Source organism: Bos mutus, chromosome 9, assembly GCF_027580195.1.
Source record: "Bos mutus isolate GX-2022 chromosome 9, NWIPB_WYAK_1.1, whole genome shotgun sequence".
NCBI classification, from domain to species: domain Eukaryota; kingdom Metazoa; phylum Chordata; class Mammalia; order Artiodactyla; family Bovidae; genus Bos; species Bos mutus.
This window is the reverse complement of record NC_091625.1, coordinates 103690169-103703112: the sequence shown is the minus strand read 5'-3', so window position 1 is coordinate 103703112 and position 12944 is coordinate 103690169. Positions and strand designations below refer to the sequence as shown.

General features: G+C 60.1%; 1 protein-coding gene across 2 annotated transcripts; it reads left to right on the top strand.

The window, feature by feature from the left end:
* The first annotated feature begins 563 nt into the window (after positions 1-563).
* DLL1 (delta like canonical Notch ligand 1) lies at positions 564-11923 on the top strand. 2 transcript variants are annotated; one of them, XM_070377086.1, is made up of 12 exons: positions 564-1009; positions 1610-2020; positions 2207-2503; positions 3169-3229; positions 3459-3716; positions 5400-5460; positions 6238-6368; positions 6460-6629; positions 6744-6960; positions 8041-8836; positions 9691-9808; positions 9901-11923. In XM_070377086.1, the coding sequence occupies exons 2-12, from the start codon at positions 1967-1969 to the stop codon at positions 9904-9906; spliced, it is 2169 nt and encodes a 722-aa protein (XP_070233187.1). In that variant the 5' UTR covers positions 564-1009; positions 1610-1966; the 3' UTR covers positions 9907-11923. The 2 variants fall into 2 exon arrangements, with proteins under 2 accessions (XP_070233187.1, XP_070233186.1); XM_070377085.1 differs by lacking the exon at positions 564-1009 and having other exon boundaries at positions 1070-2020.
* The last annotated feature ends 1021 nt before the right edge of the window (positions 11924-12944 follow it).

Here is a 12944-nt window from a genome sequence, read left to right as displayed (position 1 = left end):
TAAAAACCTAATAAGGTGATGGTTGTGCGAAGGTGGCGGGCTGGGGGGGCCAGGCTGGAGAGGCTTTAGAACATGTGCCGGACATTGTTGCAGAGGCCGCCGCGCGCGCGGAGGGGAGCTCTTTCTCTCTGCATTGTGCGGGGAGCAGGTGCGGTCTGCATTACCATACAGCTGAGCGCACAAAGAGCCACTGATTCAGCCGCGCACAATAACAGACTGCCTTAATGACAGCCACGCGAACGACACACACCAAACTCACTTTTTACCAGGCAGAGGGAGACCGAGGGGGGAATACCCAGGAGAGAGGGGCCGGAGACCCAGGAAAGGTGGCGGAGGCCGCGAATCGCGCCCAGAAGGGTGTGTGTGTGTGTGTGTGTGTGTGTGTGTGTTGGGGGCGGAGGGGGGGCGGCGGTTGGAGACGTCAGGATCCCCGGCGCTACCCGGACCCCGCCCCCAGCGGCGGCCGACCCGTGCGAGGACACCCCGAGCTCGAGGAAACGGGGTCCCCGAGGGCGCCGCGCTCACCTCTGCGTTTCCAGACGCAGAGTCGCTGTCTGGGAGGCGTCTGGGTGTCAGAGCTTCCCAAACTTCCCGAAACTGCCGCTGCCCTTTGGCCACCCTCTGCCCACCGCTCACACCCTCCCCTCCCTGCGCCCGGGTCCCCCGCCCCGGAGACTCCTCCTTAGGGAGAGACTGCCCGGGCGGAGGGGCGGCCCGCCAGGGACTGGGCTTCCGACTTCCACTCCCCCCTCCGCCCCCCCGCAGGACCCGGCCGCGGCCGGAGAGGGGACGGAGGCGGGCGCCGCGGTGACCGGAGGGCTCCCAAGGCCGGACGCGGCCTCACCCGCCGGGCGGCTCTCGGCCCGGCCGGGGCGCAGCGCCGCCCCCGCTCGTCCCGGGCCTCTGCGGGCCTGCGGCCGGAGGGCAGCGCCGAGGAGCCCGGGCGGCGGCACCCGCCTCGGGCGCAGAGGGGATTCTTGCGGTGAACGTTTTGCAGGAATGTAAATGAGTGCGTTTCGGGAGGCTGGGGCTGGGGGCGGGGGCAGGGGAGGACCAGGGGAGGGGAGGGTGGGGGCGGGGAGGAGGGTTGCACATTTTACAGCTCACTGACCATTTGGCGATCCATTGAGAGGAGGGTTTGGAAAAGTGGCTCCTTTGTGACAGCTCTCGCCAGATTGGGGGGCTGCTCATTTGCATCTCATTAGCTATGCGGGCGGCCAGCGGGATATAAGGCGGCGGCGCCGGGAGAGCCCGAGCTCCTTCGCGCCCGCGGAACCCCGGCCGGCGCCGCACTGGACTCACAGCCCGGCGCGCAGCTTCCGCCTCGACCCGGTCCGGGACCCCGGGCGTTGACCTGGATGGCATTGGCTGGGTCCCCGGGAAAGACTCGGGTCCAGGGCGCTCCCGGGACCGCCGCCCCCGAGTGAGCCGGCCGGGCCGCTCCTGCTCCACGGCCCAGGATTACCGCCTCGCGCGTGGGATTTCCAGACCGCAGCTCGATAAACGGACTCGCGAGGAGCCCTGCAGCTCGTTGGGAATCGGGCTGAATATCTGGACGCTTTCTCTCCCCTCTTTCTTTCTTTCTTTTTTTTTTTTCCCTGCCAACAAGCTTGAGACAAAACCAGGAAGCAGACGACCCCTACCTACTTGGGCTTTGGAAGAAAGAGGGGAAAACCGAAAGTTGCCGCGCCAGGAGCTGCTTTCCGGAGACCCTCCCCCCCTTTTCTCTCGCGCATCCCCGGGGTCGCTGTCGCCTCCGCAAGGCGGACCTAAGGAACCTCGGCCTCCGAAAGAGCCGGAGCCGGACCCTTCAGGAGAGAAGTCCGGATTATCTCGGCCCGAGGCAGAGCGGCAGTGCTTTCCTGCCCGAGCTCCCGGGGACACCTTCCTCCTCCAGCGTCCCCTGACGACTTCGGAAGACAAGGCGGGGGGACGCGAGGAAAGCCAGCGCCGCGGGCGGTGCACCATGGGCGGGCGGTGCGCCCTGACCCTCGCCGTACTCTCGGCCCTGCTGTGCCAGGTAAGGTGCCACGCGGGGCCCCCGGGGCCGCGCAGTCGAGTAAGCTGTCAGCCGGGCGCCCCGGCGGCCTGTGGCGTCGGGGGGCGGACCCCGGGGAGCTGGCCGCGCGGGGGGCAGTGCCCAGGGCAGGATGCGGCCGGGCGGGCTCCCCGCGCCAGGCGCCCCACACCCTCGGCTCGCCCGCAGGTCTGGAGCTCCGGGGTGTTCGAGCTGAAGCTGCAGGAGTTCGTCAACAAGAAGGGGCTGCTGGGGAATCGCAACTGCTGCCGCGGGGGCGCGGGGCCGCCGCCGTGCGCCTGCAGGACCTTCTTCCGCGTGTGCCTCAAGCACTACCAGGCCAGCGTGTCCCCCGAGCCGCCCTGCACCTACGGCAGCGCCGTCACCCCGGTGCTGGGCATCGACTCCTTCAGCCTCCCGGACGGCGCGGGCGCGGACCCCGCCTTCAGCAACCCCATCCGCTTCCCCTTTGGCTTCACCTGGCCGGTGAGCGCCGCACCTGCGGGCGCGGGGCGGGCGGGAAGGGCCGCGAGGCCCCGGCGCGGCGGGGGCGCAGGGCGGGGGGCGCGGGGGGACCCGGGCCGGTGGGCGCCACGCTCTGCGGGGCCCTGGGGCGCAGCCTCCACGCCCGGGTGACTTACAGCCGGTGGCAGCGGCGAGGGGGTGGTGCGCGGGGTGACAGCCAGGGTAGAGTGAGGCGGAGAGGCCGAGGACCCGGGACATTTCCGTGTCCGGTCTGCGCGCCGAGCCGCGGAGCTGAAAGGACCCCTTCACGTGGGAGAGTCCCAGTTCCGCAGCTCCTGGACCGGTCGGTTGTCAGTCGCCCTCGCAGCCTGGCAGCCCCCAGCGCCTCTCCCTGGCTCCTTCCCCAGAAGACTGCACACAAGCCCCTCCAGCCCCGCCTGCTCCGCGGTCTTCTTTTTTTCTTTCAAACGCGATATCCTGTATTAACAGACTGAAAAAACGTATCAGGAAACCACTCTTGAAAGTTGTTCCATATGCTTAAGGAAAGTGAAATCAGGCAAGCGAGGTACACAGACCCTCCCCAGGACACGCTGCGCACGCATCTGCAGCCACTGAGTTGCCTGAAATCCTTTGATTCTTTTGTAAACAGTTCTGGTTTGTCTTCTGTCTTTCCGTTCTTCCTCCAGGGAACCTTCTCTCTGATCATTGAAGCTCTCCACACAGATTCTCCTGATGACCTTGCAACAGGTAAAAACAATCCCCCCAAACTCCTAAACTACGTGAACTGCTTCCCTAGTCAGTATGTACTTGACTTCAAACCTTCCTGGAAACAAGTGTCTACACCTTTCATTCTGTCGTTCCCCTGGGAGGTCCAGGAGAAGGGTTAAGCTTCCCTGCCTGGCATCCTTTCCTTCTCCCCAGTTCCCCAAGCCTCGGGGTTCTCGGCCAGAACCAACTGGGCGTCCTCTTTCTGCAGAGAACCCAGAAAGACTTATCAGCCGCCTGGCCACACAGAGGCACCTGGCGGTTGGGGAGGAGTGGTCCCAGGACCTGCACAGCAGCGGCCGCACAGACCTCAAGTACTCCTACCGCTTTGTGTGTGATGAGCACTACTTCGGGGAAGGCTGCTCCGTCTTCTGCCGCCCCCGAGATGACGCCTTTGGACACTTCACCTGCGGGGAGAGAGGGGAGAAAGTCTGCAACCCCGGCTGGAAGGGCCAGTACTGCACAGAACGTGAGTCCGGGGCAGGGAGGCCACCGCCCTCAGCTTGCTCCCCCAGGCCTGCACTCCTGAGCAGGGGGGCATATTCTCTGGGCTGCTGGGATCCTGCGATTTTAGCCCCAGGGAGACGTTCTGGGAAGGGGAAACTGGGCCAGGGAGCCAGAGAGATTAGCTGATACTTCACAGTCAGCCAGAGGCGGGTTGGGGTCGACTCAGACGTTGTAACTTCCGCAATGGGAAGCTGCCTTTCTTAATCAGGGAGGATTTTGGACACAGGGCCAGGGGTCAGGAAGTAAGCCAAAGGGAAGGGAGGGAGGAAGGAAGGGAGGAACAGAGAGGAGGCTGTGTGCAGGGCATGCTTCTACCAAAGGAGTTCTCTTTGCGAGACAGCGTCTCATTGAAGAGTGCTTCATTCTCTCCGGAGTTAGTGTGCTCGGCCTCTCTGCAGAGCCAGTGTATTTAAAAACATCCCACTGTTTGTGACAGTTTCACTTGTGGAGGACGTGAGTCTGCCAGCTCTGCCTGGGGAGGGGCCCACTTGCCCTGTTGTGGGGTGCTCACAGAGCACTGCCCGGGAAGGAAATGCCTTCACACGAGTGACTCCGGCCCTGCCTGCCCACAGCTCTGTATCCTCACAGGTGCAGGCTGTGGGAGGGCTGCGGGACTCCTGGGCCTAGTTCAGCTGGACCCCAGGTGCCTCACTGCCCCCCCACTCCAGGTCTCCCCAGAGCCGGGAGGGGAGACCCCCAGAAACCCCAGGGCGTCTTCCTCCTGCCCAGAGTCCTGTAGGGTAGAACCTCTTCCTGGGAGGTGCACTTTCTCAGTTCTGATTTGGTCCGGCCTCCAGTGTCATGGTTGCTCAGCCCGCTCAGCTTTTGGCTCCTTTGAGCTCGCCTTGGCCCGAGCTGGCTCTGTTGTCCTGAAAACTTGTGGGACGGCTCGTTAATGAGTCTCCACGCCAGGAGAAGGAAACCAGCCCGGAGCCTCAGCCTCCAGGCTCCCCCCTCTCCGGGACCTCAGGCTTGCCTGCTGCCTCCCTCCTGGCTACCCGCCCTCTCCTTCGCCGTGGGGTAGCCATAAACTTAAACTTTTTTCTTCTTATTCAAACACTGGAGTCTCTCCCTGCCCCCAGCTCGCGCGTGCCATCGATTAGATCTCTCCGGGGATAGGCGGCTGGGACGCACGCCTGCTCCCATTGGCGGAAAGGGTGCACGTGCGTGTGTGTGTGTGTGTGTGTGTGTGTGTACATGCTAGGGGTGTGTGTGAGGGGTGGGGGCATGGGGTGTGAGGGGGAGGCTGGTATTGTTGCACTGGGGCAGCTGCTGGGAGAGAACAGACAATAGAGCAGCTGTCTTGCCCTGGTACTCTGCATACCAGCTGTCCACCCTTATCTACACACACACTTTCTGGGTATTAAGAGGTGGAGCTTTGTGCATAGAATTGGGAAGTGGGGGAGGAGGAGGGGGAAGGACTTCTGACCCTCTCTTAGAAGAAAAGGGGCCTGTGGGGGTGGGGGCTTCCGAGCTCTTTTGTCCTTGAGCTGCTGTGTTAAGAAGAATGCTCCTCTCGCTGAGTAAAGTCCAACAAGTCCGATGCCAGGGCCGGCGGGCTCGCTGGCTCGCTGGGCACAGCTCGTAGCCCCCTCATGCTGGAAGCACTCTGGCGGGCTTGACCCTGTGGCTTTTCCTCTTGCAGCCATCTGTTTGCCAGGGTGCGATGAGCAGCACGGATTTTGTGACAAGCCAGGGGAATGCAAGTAAGTTTGCAAAAGGTGCATTTTTCTTTCCTTTTCTTGTTGTCCTTTTACACCCAGTGTATTAGCGAAGTGTCTCTAGATGATCCTTTGAAAAACTCAGGTAAGACTAGCTGTTGGCGGTGTGGGGAGCTGCTTTCCTGGTGCTTCTACTTAATGCATACCTGGACAGTTTTTGGATCAAGGTAGTCATTCGCCTATGGAGAAGGCGATGGCACCCCACTCCAGCACTCTTGCCTGGAAAATCCCATGGACGGAGGAGCCTGGTGGGCTGCAGTCCATGGGGTCGCGAAGAGTCGGACACGACTGAGCGACTTCACTTTCACTTTTCACTTTCGTGCATTGGAGAAGGAAATGGCAACCCACTCCAGTGTTCTTGCCTGGAGAATCCCAGGGACGGGGGAGCCTGGTGGGCTGCTGTCTATGGGGTCGCACAGAGTCGGACACGACTGAAGCGACTTAGCAGCAGCAGCAGCAGTCATTCACCTAAGCTACTCAGTGGCTGTGGAACTTACAGATGAGATTTTAAAAGAATTGGCAGAGAAAAGGAGAGTGTTTAGTAGGTTAGAATCACCTAGACATGCTGCCCTGGTTGACCCTCATGCCCAGAGCCAGACCCTTTGAGGAGGATTTAGCTGTCCTTGGGGTTTAGAGATCCCGAGGGCCGCCAAGCCTCGCGAGGGCCAGCAGCGCTGATGCTGTCGGAGGTGACGTCTTGTGCTTGGGAAAGGGGTTGTGTGAACCCAGCAGCAGCGTCCACTGACCTTCCTCTCTCCTAAGGTGCAGAGTGGGCTGGCAGGGCCGGTACTGCGACCAGTGCATTCGGTACCCAGGCTGTCTCCACGGCACCTGCCGGCAGCCCTGGCAATGCAACTGCCAGGAGGGCTGGGGGGGCCTTTTCTGCAACCAGGGTAAGCTTCCGCCCCCGCGGCCTCCCTGGGCTCGGTCACAGGCGAGGACGTCTCCCGCATCTCTCCTCCTCTCCTGTCTCCACCCTCGCAGACCTCAACTACTGCACGCACCATAAGCCCTGCAGGAACGGGGCCACCTGCACCAACACGGGCCAAGGGAGCTACACATGCTCGTGCCGGCCTGGGTACACGGGGGCCAACTGTGAGACGGAGGTGGACGAGTGCAGCGCGGGGCCCTGCAGGAACGGAGGGAGCTGCACGGTGAGTCCAGCTGCCGCAGGCTCTCCCACCGGGGCCGGGAGCCCTGGTCTGAGGCAGACTGTGTGGGTCACGGGAGCGACTAGGAAAGCTTTCTTCGTCTTCTCCGTTACTCAGGACCTTGAGAACAGCTACTCCTGCACCTGCCCACCCGGCTTCTACGGCAGGATCTGCGAGCTGAGTGCCATGGTGTGTGCCGACGGCCCCTGCTTCAACGGGGGCCGGTGCTCCGACAACCCCGAGGGCGGGTACACCTGCCGCTGCCCTGGGGGCTTCTCCGGCTTTAACTGTGAGAAGAAGATGGATTCCTGCAGTTCCTCGCCTTGTTCCAATGGTAAGAGGGCCACCTGAGCCACCTGAGACTTTGTCCGGGGTCCACATTAATGAGAAGTGTGTGGCTTTAGTTTCAAGCTGAGTTCATCACTGTGAGCTGCCTTGAGTCTCAGAAGCCCTTTTGTCTGAACAATGAGAAACTGCACAGAAGTCTTACCCTTGAGTCTGGAAACACCCAGGGAGCTAGAAAGGCAGGCAGGGGTGTCCCTTCCCTGCAGGACCAGCTCAGGCGGAGATGCAGGGACTCGCTTGCGGTCCTGCAGCTCCTCAGGTGCTCGAGACCCCAGTGTCTGTGGGTCCGCCCTCACAACGGCCCAGCCACTGCATGTTTGGGGGCCAGCCCAACTCCGCTCAGTCTCCAAGCAGAGCTGGCTGGTGAGGCTGCGTGGTCTCCACGAGTGGGCGGGATGCCCCACGGAAACTCACGGGCGGGGAAGCTGGGCCGACAGTCCAGACCATCTTGGGCACTTCTGCACTGGATGTGACTGTGGACAAGAGAGGAATCACCTTGCTTTGCTCTCCGTGTGCTCCACAGGCAGTCCTGGGGTCAAGCGCTCTCCGGTTTGTTTCCAGCCATTGAACCAATAGGGCACTGAATGCTTCATCTTTAGGGAGGAAAAACAGGGAGGGCTAGCAGACTTGGCTCTGGAGGACAAAAACCCATCCCTAGCCCTCTCCCTGCCTTTCTTCTTTTCTCTTTCTTTCTGTTTCGATTCTTGCTCTTCACTAACTGAAACCACGCCAAGGGCACCATCCCCTTTAAGCCTTGGTTTCCTCGTCCGTGAACTGGGTCTTCTGCTGGCTTGCTGTGAGGATGAATTCAGTGGTGCAGGCGAAGCTCTTTGCTCGGTGCATGTCAGGAGGTGTCAGCCTGTATTTTTTATGTAATTTGCGGGTTTTGACCAGAACCCCGCCCCCTGCCCACCCCTGCCGTGGGCTGGCATGAGCCGCGTGCTGCCTTAGTGTTGGCCTCTGTCTGGTCCGCCCTGTGTCTCTGCTCTGGTGTGCGGCCTGGTGGCAGGGGCAGCAAGTGCTCCAGGATGTCCCCGGGTGACGAGCTGCCGCCCTGTCTGTGCCCCAGGTGCTCAATGCGTGGACCTCGGCGACGCTTACGCCTGCCGCTGCCAGGCCGGCTTCTCTGGGAGGCACTGTGACAACAACGTGGACGACTGTGCCTCCTCCCCATGTGCCCACGGGGGCACCTGCCGGGACGGCGTGAACGAGTACTCCTGCACCTGCCCCCCCGGGTACACGGGCAGGAACTGCAGTGCCCCCGTCAGCAGGTGCGAGCACGCGCCCTGCCACAACGGGGCCACCTGCCATGAGCGGGCCTTCCGCTACCTGTGTGAGTGCGCCCGGGGCTACGGGGGCCCCAACTGCCAGTTCCTGCTCCCCGAGCCGCCCCCGGGCCCCGTGGTGGTGGACCTCACAGAGAAGTACGTGGAGGGCCAGGCCGGCCCGTTCCCCTGGGTGGCCGTCGGGGCGGGCGTGCTGCTGGTCCTCACGCTGCTGCTGGGCTGCGCCGCCACGGTGGTCTGCGTGCGGCTGAGGCTGCAGAAGCGCCGGCCCCCTGCAGACCCCTGCCGGGGGGAGACAGAAACCATGAACAACCTGGCCAACCGCCAGCGGGAGAAGGACATCTCTGTCAGCGTCATCGGGGCCACGCAGATCAAGAACACCAACAAAAAGGCAGACTTCCACGTGGAGCCCGGAGCGGAGAAAAACGGCCTCGCGGCCCGAGACTCTGCCGTGGGCTGCAACCTGCTGCAGGGCCTTAAGGGCGCCGCAGCCACGGCAGGGCCCCACAGCGTGCGCGATGCCAAGGGCCAGCCCCAAGGCTCTGCAGGGGAGGAGAAGGGCACCCCGACACTCAGAGGGTGAGTGCTTCGGCCTGGAGGGGGCACGTGGGGAGGCCAGCTCGTCAGGGGCCCTGCTGGAGAGGGCGCCCTATCACCCGAGGGGTGTGCAGGACAGGCTGGGCAGGGGGGCCAGCTCAAGAAGGCTCCCCAACACCCGAGGGGTGTGCAGGACAGGCTGGGCAGGGGGGCCAGCTCAAGAGGGCTCCCCAACACCTGAGGGATGGGCAGGACATGCTGGGCAGGGGGGCCAGCTCGAGAGGGCGCCCCGACACCCGAGCGATGGGCAGGACAGGCTGGGCAGGGGGGCCATCCCGGGGAGGATGCCCTGACACCCAAGGGATGGGCAGGACAGGCTGGGCAGGGGTGCCAGCTCAAGAGGGCACCCCAACACCTGAGGGATGGGCAGGACAGGCTGGACAGGGGGGGCCATCCCAGGGAGGACACCCTGACACCCGAGGGATGGGCAGGACAGGCTGGGCAGGGGGGCCATCCCGGGGAGGACGCCCGACACCCGAGGGATGGGAAAGACAGGCTGGGCAGGGGGGCCATCCCGAGGAGGACGCCCGACACCCGAGGGATGGGCAGGACAGGCTGGGCAGGGGTGCCAGCTCAAGAGGGCACCCCAACACCTGAGGGATGGGCAGGACAGGCTGGACAGGGGGGGCCATCCCAGGGAGGACACCCTGACACCCGAGGGATGGGCAGGACAGGCTGGGCAGGGGGGCCATCCCGGGGAGGACGCCCAACACCCGAGGGATGGGCAGGACAGGCTGGGCAGGGGGGCCAGCTGGGTGTGTTCCTCCAAGCTCTGGTCATTCTCCTGTTCAAAAATGTTTTCATGTGTTGACTGTGGCTCTTTTATTTCCCTCTAGTGGAGAAGCGTCTGAAAGAAAAAGGCCAGACTCTGTGTACTCTGCTTCAAAAGACACAAAGTACCAGTCTGTGTACGTCATATCCGAGGAGCAGGACGAATGTGTCATCGCCACTGAGGTCAGAGCGGGCTTTCGGGGCCCACCTGCGGCCAGGGAGCCAGAACTGGGCCTCCGGCCGCGATAACCTCCCCTGTCTCCTGGGCCCTCTAGGTGTGACATGGAGGTGACGGGGCAAGTTCCGTTTCTGCAGAACAAGGAACTTCCGAGGTGTCGCCCCGACGATGCTGCTGGGAGGAGCGGACGTGCTGCTGGGAGGAGCGGACGTGCTCCTGACTGCTGCTGGAAGCCAGGTCCTCTTCCTGCCGGGGGCGGCGGGCGCTCCCGCGGCCGCTGCTCTGCCTCTAGGACGTTTCCATTGCACTATGGACAGTTGCTTTTAAAAAATATATATTTAAACGAATGGACTCGATCACTAGGTAAGAAGCACGCGCTGCCTGAAGTGTGTATTCTGGATTCTTATGAGCCAGTCCTCTCTTGAATTAGAATCACAAACACTGCCTTTATTGTCCTTTTTGATACAAAAATGTGTTTTTCTAGGTGGAAAAAATGTGCGTTATTTTTTGGACTTGTAAAAATATTTTTCATGATATCTGTAAAGCTTGAGTATTTTGTGATGTTCATTTTTTATAATTTAAATTTTTGGTAAATATGTACAAAGGCACTTCGGGTCAATGTGACTATATTTTTTTGTATATAAATGTATTTATGGAATATTGTGCAAATGTTATTTGAGTTTTTTACTGTTTTGTTAATGAAGAAATTCCTTTTTAAAATATTTTTCCAAAATAAATATTATGAACAACATCCAGAGGTGTGCTTACTCACCCCTCCTCCAAGCAGACTTGCGACGCCCACACTCATGTAAGACCCTGAGGACAGACGCGGCCTCTGCTCCGTGCGCAGTTTCATTGGATTGATGAAGAGCAACTTCCCTCGCTCCTCTGCCCCTCAAAGAGCCCTCCAGGAGTTGCCATTAGGACGAAGAAGGGGCAGGTGCCTTGCTGTGGACTGTCTTGCTCCTGGCAGCCCCTGGACTCCAGGGCAACATGGGGCCCGAGCCTCTGCGCCTCCTGTCTGGTCAGAGCCGAGAACCTTGGAGCTGGTCACCTTCCTCTGAGCCTTACTTTCATCAGGACTGGAACAAGCCTCATTTTGGATTAAATACCCGTGAAGCACTTCAGTGTTGCCATGGCAAAAGCTCTTGGTCCTAGAATACTACTTACCCATCCATTTGATTGTGGGTTTATTTGTAGCAAATTCAGCCACAGGACAGACAACAGCAAGGACAGAAACCCTGTCTTCCTGAGTGGTCGGTCGCTACCTGCCAGGTGCCTGCTCCTCCTGAATTGTCTCATGGATCCCCCAGGAGCTCTGTTGGCTTGCTTGTATGGCCGAGGAGACGGAGGCCTGGGTGTGGACTTACTCTGAGCTGGTCAGGGGCAAAGTCAGTTCAGATCTGGGCATCTGGCTCCACACCTGAGTGCCATCATTGTTTGTCACAAACGCAGCTTCTTGTTGAGAATGAGATGGGAGTTAACAGACCCCCACCGCTGGAGCAGTTCGGTGGTTCTGAAGGATCTGTGTAGATGGTCAGCTCTCTAAGACAAGTTAGTGTTGGGGAGGAGTGGTTTATTTCTGGGGTCGGAGGGAACAGTCAGAGGGAAGAGGTTGCCTTTGCCCAGTGACCATGATGGATTTATTTCTGGACTCTTCCTGCGGAGGATGGTCAGTCTTCAAGCCCACCCTTGTATGCATAGAGGATGGAGACCAGGAAGCTACATCAGGCCAGACAGTACTGGGAAGCCACCTGGCTGGGGCTCCTGCACCCAAGACACAAACCCATCCACGCCATCGCTCTGGCTGGTTATTGTGGAATAACTGCTCCAGGAGGGACTCCAACAGAGTGACCTCATCCACGGAGAGATGTCAGCATCAAGCCCAAGTGTGGCCAAGGAAGACTTAGGCTTCTAAACCTCCTCTGCCTTCAAACTGCCCCCTGCTTCCTCTAAGGGGTAGCAGCATATTCTGGAATAAGTGAGGTCGCCAAGGTTTCTTTCAACAGTCTATAGGATCTGGTGAAAAAGTGGGGTAAACTCAGACCCGTTGACTCTTGTTAACCTGGAGTCATTCATAGCTTCCTCTCACCTTCAGAAGTGACCTGACTTGGATAATAAATGCATATCTATTTTCAAGAATATGGAATTTTCTGGGATTCTTGTGAAGTCCATTCCTTGAAAGAACCTCCATGTACTTAAAAATAATCTCACTTTCATCTTCCCCACCTTCTAGTAAAATCAGGGAATAAATTCATCTTTTATCTGGGCAAACAAGTAGCCTGCCTGAGAGCAAACGGAGACTCAGAGACGCAGCTCTGGGATTGCCGGCTGTCTGGGCACGTGTGTCCCCGGGTCCCTTCTGAGTCTGACGTTTTAATTTGACATCTAACCAGATGGTCCCTCAGCTTTCAGGGTTTATGTCATTTGCAATGGGAAATTTAGATACATTGATGAAAAACATCCATACAAACACATGGGTATTTATAGACCAGCTGTGATCCACCGCACAAGCGCCGCCCAGCATGATCAGCCTTGAGGCACGTCCTCCAGGGAGACCGCTGGGAACCAGGCAGGGAGGAGCAGTGATGACTGAGACAAGGAGATGAAAAGGCAGGTCCCTGCGGCAGGGGTGAAGCTGGCGCTGGACCTGGCTCTCGAGTTTGGAGGAGCACCCGAGCGGCGTGACCCCCACCCAGGGGCCCGCCTGCAGACCTCAACCCCATGCTCCACGTGCCACCTTCTGGGGCTGTGGTGAGACCAGTAAGTAAGGTGAGGCTCACATACTTTTCCTCAGGCCTTCTCCTTTAACTTTTCATATGGACATACTTTTGGGCTTACAGAAAGGTTGCGAGCGTAGTGCGGAGAGCTCTCATTACGACGATGGCTTTCGGATCCATCCTCCTTCCACTGATCGTCCTCTGCAGTGACGAGAGGTCCCTTCCCATCTGCACTGTAGACGCAGCTGTTATTCTTATTCAGAGGCTCACAGGCCACTGCTGCTCAGGGTGGGGTGGTTCCCGTTCCTGCTGGCTCCCCGGCTCACCCCACGTTCCTGGGTGTGTCTTACTTTCAGGCTCGACCCTGGAACCAGCTCCTCTTAGTAACCCCGGTTTCTCACGTGTGTGTTTGTGAGCCTGA